We start from the raw sequence: 24,804 nt of genomic DNA on the forward strand, positions 1-24,804 counted from the left end.
TGATTTGGTGTACAATTGACTCTTTCATTAATGGACTCCCAGCATAATTGTTTCATTATTGATTCATTGTGTTATTGCTGCAGATCATAATTGATTCACTATATAATTGCTTCCCCAGTTAGCTGACTCACTGCACAGTTGAACAATAGCAGGTCTAGTCAGTGCTTTCCTATCACTCTCTTCACTCCCCTTCTTTACATCTGTGTAGGGATTTGCTCTGGGTACAGCTATCAGGCCCAGCCACTCCTATAGCTGCTCAAAACCAGGTTCAGCTCCATCACTGCAAATAGCAGTTTTGCTTGTCTACACTAGGGTTTTACACTGGTGGCTGAAATTGAGCCAAAGCCCCAGTGTATGCAAGGCTTTTGTCTTTGGTGTCTCTTCAGAGCTGCATGACTTCCCGCAATGCTGGGACCTTCCACAGAACAAGGAGGCTCCCTGTGAAGCTAGATTCCCCAATACAGAGCTCATCTTGCACTGATTAACCCATTTTTGTTCCATGCCTCTGCTCAGTAAAGCTAATTCCTATCAGACATGTTCCTGCCAAGTCCAGTCCTGTCAGTAACAAAGAAGAACAGCAAAGGAGACTGCCCTGTGGCAAAATAAGCACAATGAGCATGGAGATGCAGATGGAGAGTAAAGGTATAGAAGGCACAGAACTAGAGGAGTAAAATTAGATAAAGATGTGATGGGGAATAGGTATACAGTGCCTAGAAGATTGGCATCCTGATCCTTGACTGGTGCATCTAGATGCTCTTGCAATATAAATAAATTATTACATTAGACACTGTAGGTATTGAATATCAACCGCCACCATGTGACAATGGTATGTATAACCTTGGTTAACGCAGATCATATGATGAGCCTGGAAATAAAGATCAGTTTCTTCCCACAATCACTATGTTAGATCCCTATTAACTCCTTGTTAACTCCTTGGCAAAAATGGAGTGAATGAAGCCCCCTGACTCTGTTGTCTTTAAGAGAAAATGGGCAGTAGTAACCAAAGTGCTCCCAAATTCTCATGAAAGCAAGGGGTGTTGACAAGAAAGGGTGAAATCCTCTACATGGCAGGCCCAGTGGCATTGAAAATCTCCCAAATGAGAACACCAAGGACACTGTAAACTGTTGACAAAGTTATTCAGGTGTGATAGGCTCGGTCACAGAATTCCCCTTGGAATTGTCACCTAACATGCTGAAGTTACCTCTGAGCCCATTTTCCCTACCATCTTGGACCTCCAGAACCCTGTCTTGTTGAGTGAGACATGCTAGCCTGCTGCAACACAAACGAAGGTCTGGTCCATGCCTCCAAAGCTGCAGACTTTAACCAAAAACTGTTCAGCAGGTCACCTATCTCCTAGACACCCAGTTCCCAATGGGATCCAAACCCAAAATAAATCCGTTTTACTCTGTATAAAGCTTATACAGGGTAAACTCATACATTGTCCGCCCTCTATAACACTGATAGAAATATATGCACAGCTGTTTGCTTCCCCAGGTATTGATCACTTACTCTGGGTTTACTAATAAACAAGAGTGATTTTATTAAGTATAAAAAGTAGGATTTAAGTGGTTCCAAGTAATAACAGACGGAACAAAGTAAGTCACCAAGCAAAATAAAGCAAAAACGCGCAAGTCTAAGCTTAACACATTAAGAAACTGATTACAGGTAAAAGCTCCCTCTCAGAGATGTTCCAAAAAGCTTCTTTCACAGACTAGACTCCTTCCTAGTCTGGGCCCAGTCCTTTCCCTGGTGCAATTTTTGTTAGTTCCAACAGCTATTTTAGGTGGAAACTAGGGGTTTTCTCATGACTGGAAGCTTCCTTTGTTTTGTTCTGTTTATAGCTTTGGTACAAGGCAGGAATCTTGTCTCTCTGGGTCCCCACCACTCCTTCTAAATGGAAAAGCACCAGGTTTAAGATGGATTCCAGTATCAGGTGACATGGTCACATGTTCTGTGTGACCCCAAGCCTTCATTTTTCCTGGCCTGACTCACAGGAAGGCTTGCAAGTAAACAGAGTCATTTACAACCAGTTGTCCTAGTTGATGGGAGCCATCAAGATTCCAAACCACCATTAATGGCTCACACATTGCATAATTACAATGGGAGCTCAGAGTTATATTTCATATTTCTAGTTTCAGGTACAAGAATGATACATGTATACAAATAGGATGAACATACTCAGTAGATTATAAGCTTTATAATCTTGTAAGGTATCTTTATAATAATACCTTACAAGGGACCTTGTGTGACAAGCATATTCCAGTTACATTATATTCACACTCATAAGCATATTTTCATAAAAGATTATGGAGTGAAACATCACATCAGGCATTCTAGGAATACTGTGATTCATACAAATATGTCAACTGAGAAAGGTGCATTTTCTCTGCAAAAAACAAGGGGCCATCTGAGACCACTGACGATTATGTAACACATGGTCATGTGAATTTGGACAAGTACCAAATGGACTAATCATAGACAGACTTATTTTTGGCATAGCCAGTAACCAGGTCAAAGAAATGTTGTTGCAAGAAATGGACCTGACTTTGCAAAGACCAGCCTGATACAAAGCCCACTGGAGTCAATGGGAGTCTTTACTAGGCACTGGCTCAGTCCTTAATTGGTCTGTCAGTCAGCGACGGTGATTCAGAGCAGGTGATACCAGAGAAATTCCCCAGACTACATTTTGTATTCCTGACCTACATTTTTGAATGAGCAAAACTCACTCCCCAATGGGATGCTGTAGATCACATGTGATTGGAAGCTTAGGGTCACATGATATGTCTCAGCTGCCAGTAACTGTGAAGTAAACAAGTGTCAGTGAGCAGCAATGAATGTATAGTTAAAAAAAAGCAATGAATGAAGTTGTAAAGTTAAAACAAGCATATAGAAAGTTCAGATAGGACAATATAAAATGATGACACAGTTGAGACAGATAGAACAGAGAAGATCAATTGGAAGAACCATCTGTAAGAGAGAAAAGTTGGGAGAAGAGTGGAGAAAAGCAACCAGGCAGAAAAGTTGAAGCAGCCAAAGCAGCCACAGTGGCAGAGGCAACACTATTAAATTGCCATAAAACTGTTAGATTGTATAGCATGGCATAAGCTAGTATAGTGATAGAGTAACAGTATTAGTATGTGGATGTATGAGTATGTTAATTGTGGTTTACATATGTGAAATTTAAAGTACATTTGAAGAACTGCCGTTGGTTATCTATTTCAGACTGGCCATCTGCAACAGAGCGCATCACTTAGAATCATTTAAACTGCATGCTCTTGTGGTTTAAATTATCTTTAACTTGCAATAGGGGATTCATGTCTGATTTTTAATTTTAAATCATATTGCAATAGGGATTACTAGTTACATTAATAAAAAGATTGGGTTTTGAGAAAGAATACTGCCAGTGTTACTCATTTGATTGAAAGCTTGTATCCATGTCCTTTAAGTGTTACCTTAACTATCCCAGAAACCTTTACCTCGGGAAGAACAGATTAAAGGGGCCATAGACTATTCTAGAAATGCCCCAAAATCCAATTTTGGGGGTAAAACAGGGACTGAACAGCACCAACGGCTGGGCAACAGGGCAGCTCCCTGCCAGCTCCAAGGTGCTAGATGGCAGGATAGGCATATCCAATGAGTGGGTGTGAATCATTGCAGCCAATGAGCATCCTATGGGCCCCTCGGATGGAGTGCTACAGAGCAGATAACTCAGTAGGAAACTGCAGGGGAGGACAGAGCTCAGGTTATTAGGCTACAGAGCAAGACCTGTGGGGCTAGATGGGGCCTGCTGTGATAAGCAATTAACAGTCCTGCCCTCCTTAAGGCATTAGGATTTGATTGCATGGCTCACACCCAGAAAGCCATTTCAAAAGTTACTGTTGGAAGTAAACAAATCAAACAGATGAGGAGTGAGATGTGTTGGCACAGAAGGAGATGGGGAGGGGCAAGGCTGGAACCGCAATAGGGGCTCCCCGTCAGGAATGAGGGGCGCGCCAGAATGTACATCTCCCTCTTCACAGTGGTGGAATCTCAGTCATTCACCCCATCAAAGAGAAACAATTCACTTGAATGTTCTTATATTCCTTTATTCTACTGTGGGTAAGATTACAGGACAGAGGGTGAGTGTGGGGTGGAGTTACTAGACTGATACGTGGAGTTAGGGCCCTAGAGAAACAGAGACTCTCCAGGGTCAGTTTCATGGGAGTGTCCTAGGAACGGTGCTGTGTTCATGCCACAGAGGCCAGGCCCACCTTGTTGTTGGCCCTGTCAAAGACAACGTAGTACTGGCTGATGAAGACGTCTCCGAGGATCCAGAGCTCTCCAGAGGAGGTGGAGAGGTCGATGCTTTCAAGGCCAGAGCTACAAGAGCCAGAGTACTGCACCAGGGAAAATAGGACATAATTATTGGGCAGGAACTTCAATGATCCCTTGAGTTATCATTCTGTAGAGCTTGCACATGCCTGTGCCTGTGCCTGTGCCTGTACTATCTTCATCTGGGCTCTCAAAGCTCCCAAGTTAAGGAGCATTAGGCTGAATCAGGGCTTTGATGGGAGACCTCTATGGTCCACAAGAAGTGGCACTGGTGACTTGGTCCCCAGTGTTTGGAGCTATTCAGATACCTAACTCCCAGTGGCCTACCTTTGTGGATCTGAGCCGCAGAACAGCCCCAGTGCTTCGGCCTGAGCCTAAGGGGTGCAGACTTTCAACTGGGAAGCAAAGTAAGGTCCTAACCACTTCTGTTCATGACACATCCCTTGGGGAGGCAAAGCGTGCTCTCTCCAGGCCAGATTCCAAAGGGAGCAATTACATTCTGCCTCCAGAAATCCTGCTGTGATTATAAGCCCCACTGCCTGCTACCAGCTGGTGTTGCTGTGTGCTGGTAAAGCAGCTTGCCTGTTCCTCCCCAGATGGGAGCAAACTTTTATCACGGGGGAGGAAAACTCCTTCCTGATGCTCAGATGCCCAGGCCCTGGAGCGTGAGGCAGTGATCTCTCTTGATCTAACCTCCCAGCTTGGGTAGTTGCTCATTTAATTCTTTCCTAGCCCAGTAAGGCCCCTGCCCTGGTGATCTCCTATGGTGGCCAGCTCTACAGGCTGCCTTGCTTCTCTTGTGGTATGTCACTTTCACTGTGGGCCTGCCTTGATTTTGACCTTCCCTCCCCTTGGATTCCTTTGGGGGAAGAGCTCTCTGTCTCCCCACTCTAATACTAGGGACAGACTCTGAGCTGTGTCTCTGTGATGCTCCTGCAGGCTCATGCCAGCTGTGCAGGGGGCAGTTGCCAGCACACTCAGCACAATGGCCTCAGGCACAAGCCCTCGCTAAGAGGCCCCAAGGTGACTTTCTGAGCAGAACACTCACATCAAGAATGTAGGCACTGGGGGGTACAGGGAACTCAATGTTGTTGATGGTGAAGACGATGTTGGGCAGGCTGCTTATGGCACTGCAGCTGATCTGCAGGGAGGAAGGCAACACACGGAGAAAAGGTTAGACATGTCTTGGCCACTAGGGTCTCCAATGAGAGAGATGGAGCATCACATCTATGTGTAGGAGACACCTCTAGAAGTGTCCATCCCTGATCCCTGTCCTTACCGTGCCATCGCTGGCGCCGATGTAGGAGTTGATGTTGGAGATGCCAGTAGAGGGCCCAGCCAGCAGAGAAGTGCCAGTGTCAATGATAGCCTGGCAGCCACCAGAGCAAGCGACAGTCTCTCCGTTCATGGTGATGCTGCAAGAGAGAGAGTCCGGGAACCTCCCTAGAAACGCTCCCAATCTCATTCCCACTCAGCCCACTAGCCAGCAGTGAGAGGCCTGCAGCGTGGAGCTGCCTCACCGCCCCCTTCCTACAACTGCCAAGAACTTTTCCCTGATGTTTCAGCCTCAACCTTCCTTGGCTCTTGCCCATCACTCCTCATCCTACAACCTTCTGGGGCTGTGACCAATCTAGCCTGGGGGTCACAAACAGATGTCAAGGAGTCGTGACCACCAAGTCCTTTTCTTTATTGCTAAGCCGAGCTGGCCAGATGAGAGTTCCAGGTGTGGACAAGGTGGAGAACCACTGATCTAACCTCCTTGTGGGTGAGCCCCTTTCCTATAGCTCCAAGGAAGGCATGATTCTGACTCCTGGGTCTCTCATCTTGTCTAGATTCTGTAATATGAGCTTCCCCCACATCTCCTTTTGCCTGTCTCCTCAAGATGGCACAATGAAGGGGAAATGCCAAGGGGTGGGTGATACCTGTCCATGGTGATTTCCCAGTAAGTCTCAGCAGAAAGAGGGATCCAGTTCAGGCTCCCAGAGTAGTAAGATGAGTCGATGCCACCAAACATCACGAAGCTCCCACTCTGCTCATCACTGGAGAAAGGAGAAAGGAGAGTCAAGGAAGATCCATGAATGGTCGGCTAAGAAGACAATAGCAAATGCTCCAGCTGTTAGAGAAGGAGTACAGCTGGAAAGTGCTGGGGTAGAGTCAGAGCTGGGCACATCAGCATCTAGTAGCAGAGTAAGGACAGGATGGTTGGATGAGAGCTGTGTCTCACCCCCTACTTCAATATCACTTTCCCTTGTTTCTTGCTAGATCTCAAAAGCTAATCATGATTGAACCTGCCCTAAAACTGGATAGGAGACATTCAAGGAAAGGCCCAGGGGTTTGAGGCAGTAGTGTCAGTTACTCAGGAGGTGCTGCTCTTCCCTCTGAGTCAGTGTCGAGCAAATGATTCCATCTGGTGCTAGAAGATGCTAAGTGAGGGAACCATGTGGGTGACACATTTGGGGGAACTTTTCCCCCTGGAGTCAGTGTAATACAGATGACCTACTTTGGCATTGGGCTGTGCTTGATGTGGCCCTGATGCTTCAATGTAATCATTAGAGATAGTAGCGTTCATTTCAGATCCCAAAAACTTACATCACTGGCATAGAATGTGTGAAGTTGCACTCCATATGTTTGATGGAAATATGCTTATGAGTGTGAATATGATGTAACTGGAATATGCTTCATGCAAAAGGTCTCTTGTAAGGTATCATTACAAAGCTTATAATTTACTGAGTATGTTCATCCTATTTGTATAAATGTATCTTTCTTGTATCTGAAACTAGAAATATGAAATATAACTCTGAGCTCCCATTGTAATTATGCAACGTGTGGGCCATTAATGGTGGTTTGGAATCTTGATGACTCCCATCAACTAGGACAATTGGTTGTAAATGACTCTGCTTACTTGCAAGCCTTCCTGTGAGCCAGGCCAGGGGGAATGAAGGTTTAGGGCACTGGTCCCCAATGTGGTGCTCGCGGGTGCCATGGCACCCACGGAGGCATCTTAATGTGCCCGCATCCTGGCCTCCGGGAGAGCAAGCGCCGAAATGCCGCCGAATTTCAGCGGCATTTGGGCAGGGGTGTCTCTTGTGACGCCCTTGCCATCAACAAGTGATGTCATCAAGAGGCGTCGCTCCTGAATTTCGGCGGGGACTCCTCTCGATGATGTCGTTTGTCGACGGCAAGTGGCGTCATCGAGAGGCGTCGCCACCAAAATGCCGCCGAAATTCAGCAGCATTTTGGCAGGTGCTCCACCGCTGCAGTAGTCCTTTGGCTGGCACCCGCCAGTCAAAAAGGTTGGAGACCACTGGTTTAGGGTCTCACAGGACATGTGACCATGTCACCTGGTACTGGAATCCATCTTAAACCTGGGGCTTTTCCATTTAGAAGGAGACGTAGGGACTCAGAGAGACAAAAGATTCCTGCCTTCTGCCAAAGCTATAAAAGGTTGTGGAACAGAACAAAGGAGGCTTCCAGTCATGAGAAACGCCTAGTTTCCATCTAAGATGGCTGTTGGAACTAACAAAGATTGTACCAGTGGAAAGGATTGGTCCCAGACTAGGAAGGATTCTAGGCTGTGAAAGAAGGTTTTTGGAACATCTCTGAGGGTGAGATTTTACCTGTAATCAGTTTCTTAATGTATTAGACGTAGACTTGTATGATTTTGCTCTATTTTGCTTGATGACTTACTTTGTTCTGTCTGTTATTACTTGGAACCACTTAAATCCTACTTTTTATACTTAATAAAATCACTCTTGTTTATTAGTAAACCCAGAGTAAGTGATCAATACCTGAGGGAGCAAACAGCTGTGCATATCTCTCTATCAGTGTTATTAGAGGGCAGACAATGTATGAGTTTACCCTGTATAAGCTTTGTACAGAGTAAAATGGATTTATTTTGGGTTTGGATCCCATTGGGAACTGAGTGTCTGGGTGCTGGAGATAGGTGACCTGCTGAACAGTTTTTGGTTAAAGCCTGCAGCTTCTGGAGCATTGACCAGACCTGGGTCTGTGTTGCAGCAGGCTAGTGTGTCTCGCTCGACAAGGCAAGGTTCTAGATTACCAAGCTGGTAGGGAAAACAGGCTCAGAGGTAACTTCAGCACCTCAGGTAACAGTCCGAAGGGTGTCTCTGTGACCAAACCCATCACAGCTGCTTTTGGAGAATTCTGATGCAAACGTTGCAAGGATCACTCAGTGTGAGAGGCACTATAGGAATATGAATCTCACTGCAGCAGATGGGCTGTTTCCAGCCCTGACTTACGAGCTCAGGTAGACAGAGAAGAGGTCCTGGGACACCAAACCCTCATTCATCATGTTGTCGAAGACGGGGGTAGCTCCAGAAGCAGAGATGCTTGGGAAGGCCAGACCCAGGATCCCATCAAATTCAGAGTACTCAAAGGCTGTGCCAGGCTCAGTTTCACTCAGGCCAAACATCTGTTTGGTGTCCACAATGCCTCCAACCTTGGCGAAAGGGTGGGGACAATCAGACATATGCTACATCCATGGAGAAGCTGCTAAGTCCTACCAGAGGGAACTTCGTGGGTGGGGAGTTCTCAAAGGCTGAACTCTGTTCTCCGCCGAGAACAGCCTATGAATGATTGGATTACATGCATAGACGCTAATAGGTCTGACTTGGATTTCATTCTTTGTGGAGTCATTCAGCTGAAGTGGGCAGAGTTACCAGCATGAAATCAGAATGAAGCCCCAGCATTGAAAATAGTTTCAGTGGATATTATATGTATTAACAATCCTAGGATTTAGCAGTTGTTCCTATTCTGGATGCTACACTTACTCCACACTTCATGCCAAAAGCAGAGGGAAAACTGAGATCCTCCTGTTCTAAAAGCCTCCCTGCCATACAAGGGAGAAACTCCTATAGTCACTGACTCTATAGGACCTATGGCACACAGCAGAGCAGCTCTGTTCCATACAGTAGGGAGCAGAGGTGCTGTACACCCTACCCTCTTCAATATGAGTCAGCCTATGAGATGCACTCTGCATGTAAGTGGGGAAAACAGAATCTAAATGAATATGATACAAAAATGCAGATGATCTCTGGCTTGCTCTGTATTTCCCACCTCTTTCTCTGGTTTTATCTGCTCTCTTCTCTACCCTTTCTCTATCTCCCTCTCCCGGTTCGCTCTATGTGGAATTCCTCTTTAGATTCCCAGATGCATCTTGTCCTTATAACTCCTAATCTTGATCCTTTCTTGTGATTTACCCGGACGGTGTCATAGGCCAGGATTCCAGTCATGCTGCCACTGCCATACTGGATGGAGAGACTCTCATTAATGGCCTCATAGGTGGAGGAGTCTGATGGGTTGAATCTGTTGTGGTTTGCTGCAAGTACAGAAGAGTCAGATGGTCACAGACTGACACTTGTAACTCTCCCCAAGTGTTGTATAGAGAGCCTGGGTGCCTAAATAGGCTATGAATTCCTTAGTAGGGGCAAGGTGCCTAAGAATCAAGCATTGCAGCACTCAGCATTGCCACACCTACGAGCCTTTGTGGATCTAGCTTCTGGTCTGACTAGGGCCTGTTTCCCCTCTAACACCATGCAGTACATGGAGGGACAATGGAGGGAGATCTACTGCTCTCTGGCTTCTGAGGTGAATAAAAATAGATGATTAAAAAAAAATCCTATTTAAAATTAACCTTGACATTAGGACAACATATGTTAAGGTCTAAACTTACTAAAATTCACTAAAATCATTTAAATTACATACAAAGGTTACTATTAAGCAGCGCATGTTTTCTGCCTTTAAAGAAAGTCAATGGAATTGTTGGAATTTAAATGCTCTCATAATCTGGAAACAGAATTTCTTCAAGTGCTAAACAAGCTTTTGACAGCAGTAGCCTCTTCTGCAAGTGCAGAGAGAATACTTTCTTTATATCTGTTTATTAACTAGTTCAGTTCACAGACTAGTTCATTCCAACTTAAGAAATTAGAAATTGAAAAGTGAGAACGCTTGTTTTCCTCTTCCAATCTCTGAGTAAAAACTAGGTGCGAGAGGATGAGATCTACAAGTTCTAAAATCTTGAACAACACGCTGATCAGAATCAGTTCAATTCACTAGCTACAGATAACACTTCCTTTTTTCATAAATCCGTTATTTTTAAATGCAAAACATGTTTTGATAAATTTTTCTTTCTTATGCATCCAGCCCATTCAAAGGAGTTGTAACTAATTTTTTTAAAAGCTGGATTTTGCATTTTAAAGTGAATTCCAGTTTCCATCCAAATTGAATTTGACACAAATCAAAAAGTAATTACATAGTAAATAGGAAATGCATCCCTCACCATTCTCTAACATAATTAAATGTACAAATTATTTTTATGAATAATAATCTGCTAAAAGTCCAGTGGCGCAGCAGGGCTAAGGCAGGCTCCCTGCCTTCCCTGGCCCTATGCTGCTCCCAGAAGCAGCCAGCATGCCCCTGCAGCCCCTGATGGGAGGGCAGGGGGTCTCTATGTGCTCCCCCAACCTCCAGCACCAACTCCACAGCTTCCATTGGCCGGGAACTCCAGCCAATGGGAGCTGTGGGGTTGATGCCTGCAGGCAAGGGCAGTGCGCGGAGCCCTCCCCCCCGGGGCCAGGCTGGCCACTTCCAGGAGTGGTGTGGGGCCAAGGCAGGGAGCCTGCCTTGCCACCAACCTGGAGCCACTTGAGGTATGCGCCTCCCAGACGAAGCCTGCACCCTACACCCCAAACCCCTGCCCCAGCCCTGAGCCACCTCCCACCACCAAACTCCCTCCCAGAGCCTGCACCCCACACCCCCTCCTCCACTCCAATCCCTAGCCCTCACCCAAACTCCATCTCAAAGCCTGTATCCTGTACCTCAACTCCTTCCCAGAGGCCACACCTCTCACCCCCTACTGCACCCCAATCCCTTGCCCCAGACTCAGCCCAGTGCCCCCTCCCACACTCCAAACTCCTTGGCCCCAGCCCAGAGCCTGCACCCCAAACCCCTGGCCCAGCCAGTGAAAATGAGTGAGGGTTGGGGAGAGTGAACGAAAGAGGCAGGTTGGATGGAGTGAGTGGGACAGGGCCTCGAAGAAGGGATGGGACTGGGGAGGGGCCTTTGGGAAGGACAGGGGTGGGGCAAGGGTGTTTGGGTTTGTATGATTAGACAGTTGGCAACCCTAAGTGTATCCTCTGATTAGCTAAAGAAAGTACCAAATATAATGTAAAGGCTATATTTGTTGCAAATCAACGTTTGTAGTGGTAACAAACCAGTGAGAATCAACTTCCTTTAGAAAAATAACTAAAAAGTACGAATGCAAAGCAAGAGTAAAATCAATTATTTCAATTAAGGTTCCTCCTTGCTAATGTAAATCTCTATGATTTCAATCAACTCCCCAGCTGGAATGCCAAGACAAGAGGCGTTACAGGTGACTTACTGCAGGCTGTGCTAGAGCAGTACACGGAGGGCACCCACAGGTTGGAGGAGCCAGTGTCGAAGAGGACGGAGAACTCCTGGGCTGGGGTGCCGATGGAGATGGTTCCATAATACTCGATCTGCCAAAACAGGACAAAGAACGATGTAAAGGGAGGGAACCGTTGCCATCCAAGGGCTAGATCTGTAGCCGGTGTAAACTCTTATAGCTACACAAGCTGATTTACACCAACTGAGGGTCTGGGCTATGGTGCCCCACAACAGGCTCAGCCTGACGTGGTGTTCCTCTGCCATTACTTTCCCAAGCATGGCTCCTAGCACATACTCGCATCTGAGGCACAGAGTCATTTAGCCCTCATCCCTATAAATATGAGGGTGTGAGGAGGGCGATGAGTAGGAGGGGAGCCAGCAGACCCTGGGAGTGCTGTTCCCAGTGCTCTTCTTAATCCTATCCAATCAGGGCTGGGTGGCCCAGCACAGGTTCTTGGCAGCAGCAAGATAGAAGCTTGGTTGGAAACACATGGGTAAGAGAGTGAAGTTGGGGCACTTTTGGGAGGAGGAGAGATCAGCTGTTGGCAGAGGAGTGGGAAGCTTTGATGAGGAGAGGGAGGCTACAAGACCTGCTCTCCTGCCATACTCACGTCCATGTAGTTTGTTAGGGGCTCGCTGGCAGCGTCGTTGGCCAGGCTGGGGAAATACTTAGAGGCCAGGTTGTAAGGGTTTTTCTTCAGGAAATCCTCCAGCAAGCCATGTTCCTTAAGGTTCTGCCTCAGAGATTTCCCCTTCTTCAGGGAGACCCTAATCAACAAAGGTGGGGAGAAAGACCAATCAATAACAAATAAGCAGTAGGCAAACCTTGTGGTCAGGGAATACTGTGCAATCCAGCTTTTACATTGCACTGAGGCCCCTTAGTACACCTAGGGATTATCAAAGGAGTGTAAAGGAGTTGGGGTCCCAGTGCACTGAAAGTCAATGGGAGTTGGGCACATCATTCCCATAGGACCCTTGGAAAATCCCAGCCCACGTGTACTAGAGATGACAGAGAGATGACCCAGCGGAAAAAGACAAGATGGACAAAGGAAGTATTATCAGCTGCCTTGACTCCGTTGACCGTGCTGTTAACCCAGATCTCTCCAATGTCACTCTAGTGCCTTAACCACAAGACCTTCATTCCTCATTCCTCTGCTACAACACAAAGCTAAGGGGTTATTCCCAGTTGCTGCCTATACATGAATGGAGAATAGAGAAGAGAATGAGAGAGGTGCAGACACTCCCCTTGATAATCACACATTGCTATGTAGAAAGCCAAGTTCAGCAGCCCAAAGTGGTGTGTTCCCCCAATACTCACTTGGTCACCCGGCACTGAGAGAGCACCACCAAACTCAGGAGCAGAAGCCACTTCATGATGTTTTCTGACACACAAGCCAGTGGTGATGAGTGCTGAATGTAGAGAATTGCCTGGGTGCTGCTTCTTATAAACACAGCACCCAGAGCTTTCCTTTTCGCATTAATAGCCCTGATAAGAAATGTAAACCTTCCCGATAAGATCTTCCAAAATGTCCTTAAATGAAATTTTGGAGAACACTCAAAAGTCCATAGATTTCCACCTTCACTTGACTGTGACCTGAAAATGGGGCATCGTCTAGAGGGAAGGGGTGAGAGTTCAGGGACGTCTAAGCTTTGAAAAGCAATGCCTGGGGGCTGCTTTAAAGAATGGGACAGGAGGCACAGAAGAATTGCAATGGGATAGTGAGGCATTCACTGCTTGGTTCTTCATTCCAGTCTGGCCCCATGTTGTGAGAGAGGGTACCTCAATGGGACTGGAGCCTTCCTCACCTTGAACACTTGTTAAAGTACAGCCATGTAATGAGTAACAGGTTTCTTTATAGGAACTGGGATATGGAGCTTCACACCTCTAGGTAGTTTGGTCTGAATCTGAGCCCAGGTCAGCACAAAGATTTAAAGTCTGTGGACTGGGAAATAGGGTGTAGGGCATGCTCACAGTCTGAGCAACTGTCTGACTCGAGAGTTCGATATGGAGCCTCTCACCTCTAGGGTTCTTGCTCACCCAAAGTTTTTGTTGCCTGACAGTGCTTGGGTGAAATATGTTGGTGGTTGCCATCCATCTCCTAGAGGGACAGTTGAGGGTAGGGAAGGATGGGGTGTGATTACTTATTTGGGAGTGAGTGGATAGCGCAGTGGTGGATGAGTGTGACATGACTACCTTCAATATGTCTGAGGGCAAATTGTAAGTTGTGCTTTGGAATGGCAGGGCTAACGTATTGGTGGGATATGGAGGCCACTGTTGAAGGGCATGAAGGAAGCAGATGTCATGGAGGGTGAAGTCACCATGCCTTAGACTTTAGGGGGAGAGAAAAGGAGAAGATCCTGGATGACCCCCAACCTGGAGTCTGATTTCCTGGCCCTGGAACAGATGATAGGTTCAAGTCCAAATGGCCTGAATGGGTGGGGTGGCCTGACACTGCAGCCATCCTGTTCCAGGCAGGAGAATATCCACAGGAGTTGGATCCATGCCATGCACCAGGAGCAGCTGCTCTACCGGAAATAACAGTAAGAATCCCATCAGATTAGACAACAACATTTACTTTCCATTTAGCACTGCCAGGCTCCTGATAAGCAAATACATCATGAGCCACATTCCTCCACCCACTAATCAGGGCCTAATAATCATAAACCCGCTGCAAATCCATATGGTGGAATTCCTGGCTTGAAATGAAGATCCTTTTAAGAAGCATCACAACCAAGGTGAGTGGCTGTCTGACAAGTTCAGGAACAGAAGAGGGAGCTGTTTGCTTCTTGTTGTGCCTCAGTCCAATCTGGCTACAAGCTGGGAAACCAGCTGGCTCAGGAGCATCAGGATTAGCATACAGAGCCTTCCACTTCTAGGCCTCTAGGTCTAGTCTGAGCCCAAGTCAAGTAATGGATGTTTGGAGTCCCTATGTCTGATGAGTGGAGAGGGTGGGTAGGTCTCAGTCCCAGATCCTGGTGGGACAGGTGCCCACGTTGCCAGACAAATTAATCATAAAGGGCACTAATTGGGCCTCTTTATCTCAGTAAATAAGCCAGAGATCAAATGGGTCACAGAAACCAATCACCTTTCATTTCCCCACCTTTCAAGTTAACCCTTCCTGTAAGGGCTGAAGCAGATTGAGGGACCTGGGGATACTGGATTTTTGTGTCTGGGACCTTTCCCCAGTGCTGAATTCCCTGTGAGAGTTCTATCCCGCATTCCTCTTCCCTTCAACTCGCTGTCTGGGTGAAGATGTGTGTACCAAATCGCTTCCCACTGCTGGCCCTGTTAAGGCTGACGGTGTAGAAATCATGGAGATCATATTCCAGTGATTCAATACCCTGATCTAAATATTTGATGAATATGCATGAGCTCACTGACTGAAACAGCAGAAAATGTCTCGATTACAAAAATTTAAACCTGATAAAGCTCCAGCGTGGAACAAGTTTTAGGAACACAAGAATTGCCATGCTTCTGGCTGGCTCTGGTTTGGTGCCCAGGTAGCTCTGAGAGCTTCTAGAGTCTCCACCTCTGTTTGTTCCTTCTCCTGGTCTGGGTGGAGGGCTGTGTGATCTTCAGGAAACACTCTGGCCCAAGGGGCTTGAAAGAGCCCCTCTTCACTCAGTCACTGAATTCCACCTGCCTCTGTTTCACAGGGCCTGGGCTTCTGCAGCGCCCCTCCCCCAGACTTCCTGTGTCTGGGAAGCTGAATGCTCTAAAAGGTAGAATTCCCAATGTCCAGCCACTATGTAATAACAACTACATTTAATGAAACAGCATTTATATAGCGTGGTCCTCCAAACACTTATAACGATCCTACTAATGAACCTTGCTAATAATGTTCAGTTAATCTCTCAGGTGCCCCATGCTGGTCTCCCTGCCAGATCAGCACTATTGTTGTCAGAAGGCTGTGAGTCCATTTTGTTCCAGAGGTGACATGTTTTGGGGCTTGGTTGTCTTGACCTGTTACCTAACTGAGACTGTCTTGGGCCAAACGTCTGACCCAGCGACCCTCCTCCCTCTCTTCTGAAAGTTGGAGAGGTGTCACCTGTCCCTCATCAGCATGAATCCAGTATGGGTTGACATCAGTATAGGGTGACATCCTCATACAACTGCAGGGCAGTCTTAAGTTACATGACTAGATAATAGTGAGTGCAGGGGATTGGACTAGATGACCTTCCAGTCCTGTGATTGTCTGATTCTATGACACCACCACTGTCGGTAACCATTGATTTCCATCAGAGATATGGGATGCATCATGTTCTCCACATGGTGGAAGCCCCCGGGATCCCAAGTCATCTTTTTCTGACTAGCTTTCTCTTTTGCTTTTTATTCTTCCTCAAATCCCCAGTTCCTGGGACAGCAGCATCTGTCATCACAGGTGTTCTAGTTCTCATTATTTTGTTAAACAACATGTTTGCAGGTGACACACCACGTTTCATTGGTACCATCCTATAACTGAACTGTGTTAAGCATGGGACAGTGTGACTCCAAAGCCCTTTTCAGTAGCCGCTTTATTTTAACACTATTTTCCAGCAATACGAACCATTTGCTCTTTTTGCAGAAATCTGACTTTGAAGCCTTTCTGCCTCAGGTCTCTTATAGAGGTGTTTTGGATTCTCTACCATGCCCACAGTGTCAGAATGTTACCCTTCTGCTAGTTGAAGTGGGCAGCAAGAAGGGCCGGGTTCAATATCTAGAGGTTCCTTTTCAACAATAGAACACAGAACCGGCTCGAGCCCTCATGCAGTAACCTGGGAAAATAACACGCCACCCCCTGGAAACCTCTAAGAGGCAATACTTTCCCTCCTGCAAGCACAGAGTCTGAGTGTAGAGAGATTTTTTAATAAAACTAACATAGCATTATATTGGGAAAACAGCACAAGCAGGATTCATAAACATAAAAGCATGAACAAAACACCCACCCTGGAATAGGCTGGGCAGTGTCTTTTGATTCAGCTTCTTCAATCCAACACCAAGGTTCTTGTAATGGGCCCCCCTTCTTACCGCACTCACAGTTGTTGCCCTTGGTCAGTGAACACCCAGCATTCATAGGTGCATCTGAGTAAATTCACCCCCCATTGTGGTGGGGGGAGTAAAAGCCGCCTTCCTTGCTATGGTGCCTGGGCATTCGCTCTGTGCACCAGCCACCCTCACCGGCTGCCCTCACCAGCCACCTGCTTGCCGCTCTCCTCCCCAAACTTACAAGTTCAGCTCTTCATCCTCAAATCTGTCACAAATGATTGCAAGCTGCAAGAAATTCTGCAGTGGGAATAACACAATTGGTTATATCAGCCAACTTTCTGTAGAAGAGGCTAAATTATAGAAAGCATAGGGAGCTGCAGGTCAGGACTGAGGGACATCAGAAGAGCTGTGTCTGTGTATGAGGGCTGTGTGTGAGGGCTGGAACAGCAGGCTGTCCTGTGGCTCAGGAGTGAGGTGCTTTGGGAGCCTTCTGTGTGTGTTTCATACCCCAGGGCTATAATAAACAGGTCAAGATTTGGCATTGGCAGAGCTGCATGGAGCCCCAAGACTAGAAGAGCAGTGGGTGCTATAGGGCAGTATTAATCCCTACTGCTTCAGAGTTCTACAAGGTGCCTGTATTGTCTCTCTGGTGTCAGATGTCTCAAAGCAAACCTCCCTTCTCTAAATCTGAGATTTATTTCGCCTTGTTGTTGAAAAATCTGGAGCAGGGAATGGAAAATACCTGCCCATTTGCGAGACTAGCACCAGATGCCAGTACCTCACTGTGGGGCAGATAAGCTGATTTTCAGGACCAGTTCCGCTCAGATAAACTTGTGTATGAAAACTTATCAGTTTGAACAATGTGGCAAAGTTAGACCTGCCCACTTCTAGGCGCCTTTCTTAGGGTTGTCACTGGCCTAAGGTGACTTCACTCCCAGTCACGTTGAAACCTCATCCTTCCGGGTGTTTGCTTGTCCCCACCGGGTTAGGAGCAGATAGTGCTAAATGGAAAGTTAAATGCTATTTTTCAATCTCATGAGATTCTCATTGTGCTTTCTGGCAGAGCAGCTGCTCCTGGCATGTGGGCATGTGGCCTGGTGTCCAAGTCCATGGATGGCCTCCTGCCAGGAATAGGAAGGCTGCAGTGTCAAGGCTAAGCAGCGAGGCCTCCCCACACATCCCAGCCATGGAGACGTGAATCCATGATCTGCTCCCGGTGCAGGTAATCACTCGCCAGTTTGAGGGCCATCCAGGATCTCCTTTTCTCTCCCCCTAAATCCTATGTCATAGTGAAATTACTCTCTACCCAAGGAGGACTAGACATCTCTTCCCTCTTCTCCTCCACTGGTGGCCTCCATAGCCCACAAATGCCTTAGCCCTGTCATTCTCAACCACAACTTACCATTTGCCCTAGACCTATTAAGGTCATGTCACAAGTCTTCACACCTAATCCTTCCCTACCCTGACATATGCCCCTAGGAAACAGTGGAGAATTCCAGCATATTTCACCTACAAATATCACCCAAGAGCTGTCAGGTGACAAAGCCTTTCACTACAGAACTGTTTGAGCTGGAACCAGCACCACACAAGTAACATGCTCTGGAGCCCACTCCCCTGAGTCAGCCAGTCGCTCAGATTCATGCTGCACTTCCTATTTCCAGTCCACTAACTGCAGCTCCCTGTGCTGACCTGGGATCAGAGTCCTACCAGTGACCTAGAGGTGTAAAGCTCCGAATCCCAGTTCCCATAGAGATACCAGTTTCCCTCTACATGGCTTTATTGCCACTGGGGCCCAAGGTGTGGAAAGCTCCATTCCCATGGTGGTACCCTCTCTCCCAACAAGGGTCCGGCCAGATAGGAACCAATGACCGAGAGGTAAATGTCTCCGTATCCCATTCCAATTCCTCTGTGCTGCCTGTATTGTTCTTTAAAACAACCCAGAGGCATTTCTTTTTAAACATAGCCAGGACATATCCCCTTACTCTCACCTGTTCCTTGTAAAGGATGCCCTCTTTGTCAGGTCACAGCTGAGTGAAGGTGGAAATCTATGAACTTGGAATGTTCTCCAATCTGCTTGTAGATGTTGATATTTTAATGCCATAAATAAACACCATAATGAGAGGAGGCTGTTTGATTGTCCTTCCTACACTGCAGTTTGTTGTTACTCCTCTAGATGTAGAAAACTTCAAAAACTGAGTTAGGCTATCAGCTTTTGAATCAAACATTACTATTTCCTGAGTCACAAAGTGAGCCTTGCCCTATTAAACAGCTGGGAACCAGACCCTTCCCCTTTCTCTGGGTCACAGTCAAAGACTCAGCTGTACCCCCTGCTTTCTCCCTCCAGCCTCCTTTGTTGTGTCTGACCACAAGTCACCATGTCTGGGGACAACACAGGGACTATGACTCTTTCCAAAGGGACTAAACAGGCTTGCCTGGAAAGATGCACAAAGGTCTTTTTCTATGGTTTCTTCCTGTTAGTAATTGGAACCAATTCGGGTCTAAATCATGTTGCACCTTCCCAAACTGGCTTCTCTGCCAAGCCATGTGCTTAGAAAACTCCTCTGTGCAGAGCTGGGTGAAGGTCCTCGGACCAGGTGAGTTATGTTTATTGTGGCGGTTTGTGAGATCCCTGGGCTGCGGCCCTTCCCTGGGTGCCTTGTTTTAGCCACTCCTTGCCCCTTGCTTAGTGGCTGGGGAATGGGACTCTGGCTGCCCCTAGTTTAGGCCATGGGTAGTTATTCCCTAATTCTTCATTCTGGGATTTCCTTCTGTCATAACTATAAAGGGAAGGGTAACAGCCCTCCTGTGTACAACCAGCCGTCTGGTGTCGGGCGGGCATCAAACACAGTACAACACAGGACAAGGAGCTCTGGCCCTTTCGGGCAGGGCAGAGCGAGTGCCAAAGTGCTCAGAAGGGCCCCCAGCCCTTGGTTCGGCAGGGCACCAACACAGTACAAGGAGCTCTGGCCCTTTTGGGTGGCAGGGCAGAGCAGTGCCACAAAGTCAGGAGGGGGCCAGCCCTTGGTTCGGGCGCGCTGGCACCAACAACACAGCGATATTAATGGGGTTTCAATCACACTGGCCTCTCTAGGCCGGGAGAGGGGGATTTCTGTCACCCGGCTATGGGTGGCAGGGGGACGCAGGCCCACCCACTCCTCTGCGTTCCAGCCTGGGGCCCTAGTAGCGGCTGTCGCTGCTAATGGCGATCAGTGGGGATCCTCACCAAAACACACGGCCATTAGGCTCGGAGCCCTCTGCAGCCTGACTGTAGTCAGCTGCCCCCCGGGCTACTTCCTATTTCCCCCTTGGCTCCTACCTGGGTCCGCCGGGATGTCCAGCACCACGGGTTCCTCCCACTTCAGGGCTGGGCGGTAGTCCGGGAATACCTCCGGGACAGGGGCCAGGTCTGGTCGCAACGGCTCCTCGGGGCCGTAGTAAGGACGGGGTAGCTCTGGCAGCTCCTCATTGTAGCGGCTGCGCGGGTAGCTCTGGCAGCTCCTGGTACCGGCCTCTGGCCTCAGCAGCCTCCCAGTGATTGAGAGCCGGGGGCAACGTCTGCTTCCGGCGGCGGCTGAGGCCTGACTGAAGGCTGGGGCTCGGGCTTTTATCCTTCCGGGCTCGCCGCTTGACCCTCTGAGGGGGCGAGGACTTCCACCCGAGCGGTTCCGCCCTGGGGATACGTATGATTTGATTTTGGGTGTCCAACCCTCCCTGTGGAGGGGAGGTAGGGGACCACACCACCTTGCTACACAAACTATTTTGGAAAAACGTTGTCACTCTGACTAAAGGAAAAGGACTCAGCGACTTATCTATGCCTGGGAAGTTCATTTGTGTTAAGAGAAGGTGTTGAATTCAAGCGGAATTGCTGTTCCTGATTAACTCTCTCTGTGTGGATGCTCTTTTTCTGAAATGAGTGTCTTATTCTGAATATAGCTGTTCATTCAGTACAGTAATAAAATGTCTCTAGCCCTTCTCTTAGATTTTTCCAGTCCCTAACTGATCTTATGTATCCTTGTTAACATATTTTTCTATAATATTTACCGGGCCTCCATCCCTGGTTCCTTTAAACAACAGACCAGTCCAGCACGAGAGCTACCCCTTAATTGGTCGTATGGCTGGAAACACAGTCGTGGGCCACCCGTGCTGATAAGCCTTTAATGCATGATTGCTGCCGCCGCTCATCCTGTGGCACGTAAGCTCTAAAGCAATCACAGTCTTATCAACGCCAGGAGGACGAGACAAAAGATTTTTTTTTTACGATCAAGTTGACTTAGACAATCATAAACTCTGGACTTTGCTCCACTGCCAGCTCTGTCCCATGGCTCTTGAGAGGCATGTCCACAAGACCATGAAATCTTCGTCCCAGCAGTGTTGTATTCGGATTTGCAAATCTTACAATTGTCACATGCAAAAATTTCTCTGTGTTCTCACGGGAATGTATCTCGCCAGACCTCTCTTGGCAATCGGTGGTTCATAGATCAGTTTCAGCCTCACACGGCCCTCTATCACTTATAACAATGAGAAAGTCTTTACTACAGAGATTAACGTCGAAGTCGTGTCCTCCGTTTGAGCGTATTGACACTCAGGTTTTGTTTATGCGCTTGCTACACAAGCTATTGCTCTCCACTTCACAGCTGCTGTAAGAGAACTAAAACCAAGTGTGTATGATATCAGGTTAAAGAAGACCCACGGATGTGCTGTGTCCTCCCTGCTAGCCTGCCCTGGTCCATGGAGGCAGCTTCCTGCCATCCGCTAGGGCATGTTCGCATGGACTCCGTGAGTTATTATTTGTACTGGAAGTAAGTAGTGCCAGAGGCTGCAATCAGAAATCCCGTTAGTGCTAGGCACTTACACTGCATGTAAGCTGAGAGGCAGCATCTGTTCTGAAGAGCTTCTAGGCTAAACAGACAAAGGTTGAGATCATTTAGCCCAATTGTAGCAGATGGAGAAGTCCAGGACAAAGAAGAGGAAATTGACTTGCCCAATAATCCGACAGAGGCATTTGTGGCACAGCCAGGCACTGAATCTAGGCATCCTGAGCTTCAGGCTAATTGCCCTTAAACCAGTAGGCCCCTGAATGGGCGGAGAACATTAGATTGTGTGTTTACCACTGGCAAGCTTCTCTTTGTACTGCTGCTGTAGGCCATCAGCGTTTGAAATCAAACATTACTATTCCGGTGTGACAAAGCTGTCAGAACAGGCTTGAATCAGACCCTTCCACTTCTTCCATGTCACAGCTCCACAAAGACTCAGCCACACTCGCTCTGGCGGCAGAATTGAATTGAAGATGTAATTAAGCTACATTTGACAGAGATTATATTGTTGAGTCATTTAGCTATTTATAACTTAATTGAAATAAGGAATACGCATATATAGTTGAAGGCGTGAATTAAAATACTTTTAGAACTAGTGAGGTAAACACTAGCTCTAGGCCTGCAGTTTTTTGCTAATTAAAATTTTTTAATTAAAATAAAAAAAAAAGTAAATAAAAACTTAAATGTAAGCATGCCTTTAATGTGAGAGCTCATTATAATTAAAATGGTTACAAATGTTTATTAATCAATAGGTAATTTAAATTTAAAAAAGGCAATGCCCCTACAATAGGAAATCACTATAACCTGTGTGTTTTATAAAATTAATTATGAAAAACTAATAATAAAATATACTGTAAAACAGTTCTCTAAAGCTATCCTAACAAACTTTTTTCCAAATAACCTTGCTCCCCGGCTGTTAAGAGCTGGCTGAGCAGGGAGGGAAAACCCAGTGCACCACTACTGCCATCACCGGGTTGCCTCCCTGTAGGGAGGCTCTGTACCTAAGCACCCACAGTAATGGCACATTTGGACACCGATGGGTGGAGGGGGTTCACGGTTTGTGTGAAGTTTGAAGGAGGGGTGTTTGGACAAAATTTCTTCTTAAATCCACGTGCCACATATTCTCTCTGAGTAGTACCCAAATAAAAACCCGTTTGGCCCCCTGGTTGGAATGAAGCCGTACAGGTGTTCAGTAAGGCAAAAAGTACTGTTCCTCTTTTGCAAAAATATTTGTAGCAGTTACATAAATTAATAAATAAATACATACATACATAAAAGGCATTTAGCTTAATAAATCTAAAAAAAGGGATTTTAAAAATTAATGTCTTTACAAAATTTAAAATATTAATTAATTTTGCTAACAGGGTTCTATGAAAAATGCCTCCTGGTACATCCTAAAAGCCAGTAACAATTTTGGCAATCCTGAGTAACAGCCCTTAAGGCATCTAAAAGATCTAAAGTGCCCAACGTGAAATCCTGAAATTCTAACAATTGCAAAAAACCACTGGGAGATGTAGGCCAAAAATAAAATAGAATGTGGGAAAAGTTGAGGCAACAACCCTAGTTACAGATCCTGATCCCCACCCCAGGAATAGTGCAGCTGTCATAAAAAGGCAGAAGCCAAGCTAATCTCCTCCCAATTGATGGGCTTTTAGGCCAATAGTTTTAGTGGAACAGTCAAGTCTCAGTAATGCTGCCTGTGGCCGATCCTTAAAAGTCACAGCAAGATCTGAGAGCGGGCAGTTGATTTTTGCCCCCTTAATCTGGTGATGCTGACACCTGACCCTAAGGACCAATAAGGGGACAAGATACTTTCAAATCTTGGTGGGGGGAAGGCTTTTGTTTGTGCTCTTTGTTTTGGGGTTGTTCGCTCTTGGGACAAAGAGGGACTGGACATCAATCCATGCTCTCCAAATCTTTCTGCACAAGTCTCTCATATTTCACACTTGTAAGTAACAGCCAGGCAAGGCATGTTAGGTTTATCTTTGTTTTCTCAATGTGTAAATGTTCCTTTTGCTAGAGGGTTTACCTCTGTTTGCTGTAACTTTGAACCTAGAGGGGGTTCCTCTGGACTCTATGAATCTGCTTACCCTGTAAAGTTATTTTCCATTCTGATTTCACAGAGATGATTTTTACCCTTCTTTCTTTAATTAAAAGCCTTCTTTTTAAGAACCTGATTGATTTTTCCTTGTTTTAAGCAGGACCGACTCCAGGGGTTTTGCCGCCCCAAGCAGCCAAAAAATTGCCAAATTGCCACTGAATCCTTGAAAGTGCTGCCCCGCTCCAGAGTGGCCGCCCCAAGCACCTTCTTGATAAGCTGGTGCCTGGAGCCAGCCCTGGTTTTAAGATCCAAGGGGGTTGGATCTGGACTCACTAGGAATTGGTGGGGGGAAAGGAGGGGGAATGGTTAATTTCTCCTTGTTTTAAGATCCAAGGGTTTGTTTCAGTGTTCACCAGGAAATTTGTGGAGAAGTCTCTCAATGCTACCCAGGGAAGGTTTATAATACTTGGGAGGGAGATATTCTTGCGGGGAGGTAGACAGAGTTTCCCAAATGACTCATAAATAATTTGAGTGGTGGCAGCAAAACCAGATCTAAGCTGGTAGTTAAGCTGAGAGGTTCTCATGCAGGTCCCCACGTCTGTACCCTAGAGTTCAGAGTGAGGAAGGAACCTTGACACCTTCCAAGCAGCTGGTGCCGGAAGACAGGACACTGGGCAAATAGACCTCAGCTCAGATCCAGTCTGGCTATTCCTGAGTTTCCCCAGTGAAGTGAAATCTGTCCCTGCTTATTCATTCTGGAGTTTCCTCTAAAGCAGCTGGTGCCAGAGACAGGAAACTGGGCTAGCTGGGCCTCATCACTGACAGAAACAGGCTCTTACTAATTTCTAACATGCAGTGAAATCTGCCCCAGCCCTATCAGCACCTCGGAATGTAACACCCCCTCCATAGACCCTTAGCTCCTGCTGGCCCTGGCTCTCCTCATTTGTGTTGATGAGGAGCACTAAGGACTAGGTCACTTTCTGGTCCCAGAGCAAATCCCAGCTGTCTTAGTGAGCCAGCCTGGGACTTGCCGCAGTGTATGGAACAGCACTGAAGTGTGGGCCAGGAGATGGTCTCCCGCACACTAAGGGCCTGATCAAAATCCCAGTGGAGTCAATGGGAGTCTTTACTGGACACTGGCTCAGAACGTAACTGTTCTGTCAGTCAGAGACCATGACTCAGAGCAGGGACTCTGACATGGACGTGAACGGCACCGAGCGCTGGGCAACCAGGCATCCCCCAGCCA

The 24,804-nt window shown here is 46.9% G+C and overlaps 1 protein-coding gene across 1 annotated transcript; it reads right to left on the reverse strand.

Annotated features, from left to right (window-relative positions):
* Window positions 1–4,227: 4,227 nt before the first annotated feature.
* On the reverse strand, window positions 4,228–13,126 carry LOC116830862 (pepsin A-like). Its single transcript, XM_032790512.1, has 9 exons — window positions 13,056–13,126; window positions 12,349–12,505; window positions 11,712–11,829; window positions 9,532–9,650; window positions 8,572–8,771; window positions 6,235–6,351; window positions 5,592–5,727; window positions 5,361–5,453; window positions 4,228–4,377 (listed from the first exon to the last, which is right to left on the reverse strand). The coding sequence occupies exons 1-9, from the start codon at window positions 13,109–13,111 to the stop codon at window positions 4,228–4,230; spliced, it is 1,146 nt and encodes a 381-aa protein (XP_032646403.1). The 5' UTR covers window positions 13,112–13,126.
* Between the last annotated feature and the right edge of the window lie 11,678 nt (window positions 13,127–24,804).

This window comes from Chelonoidis abingdonii, chromosome 4 (assembly GCF_003597395.2).
Source record: "Chelonoidis abingdonii isolate Lonesome George chromosome 4, CheloAbing_2.0, whole genome shotgun sequence".
Lineage (NCBI taxonomy): Eukaryota > Metazoa > Chordata > Testudines > Testudinidae > Chelonoidis > Chelonoidis abingdonii.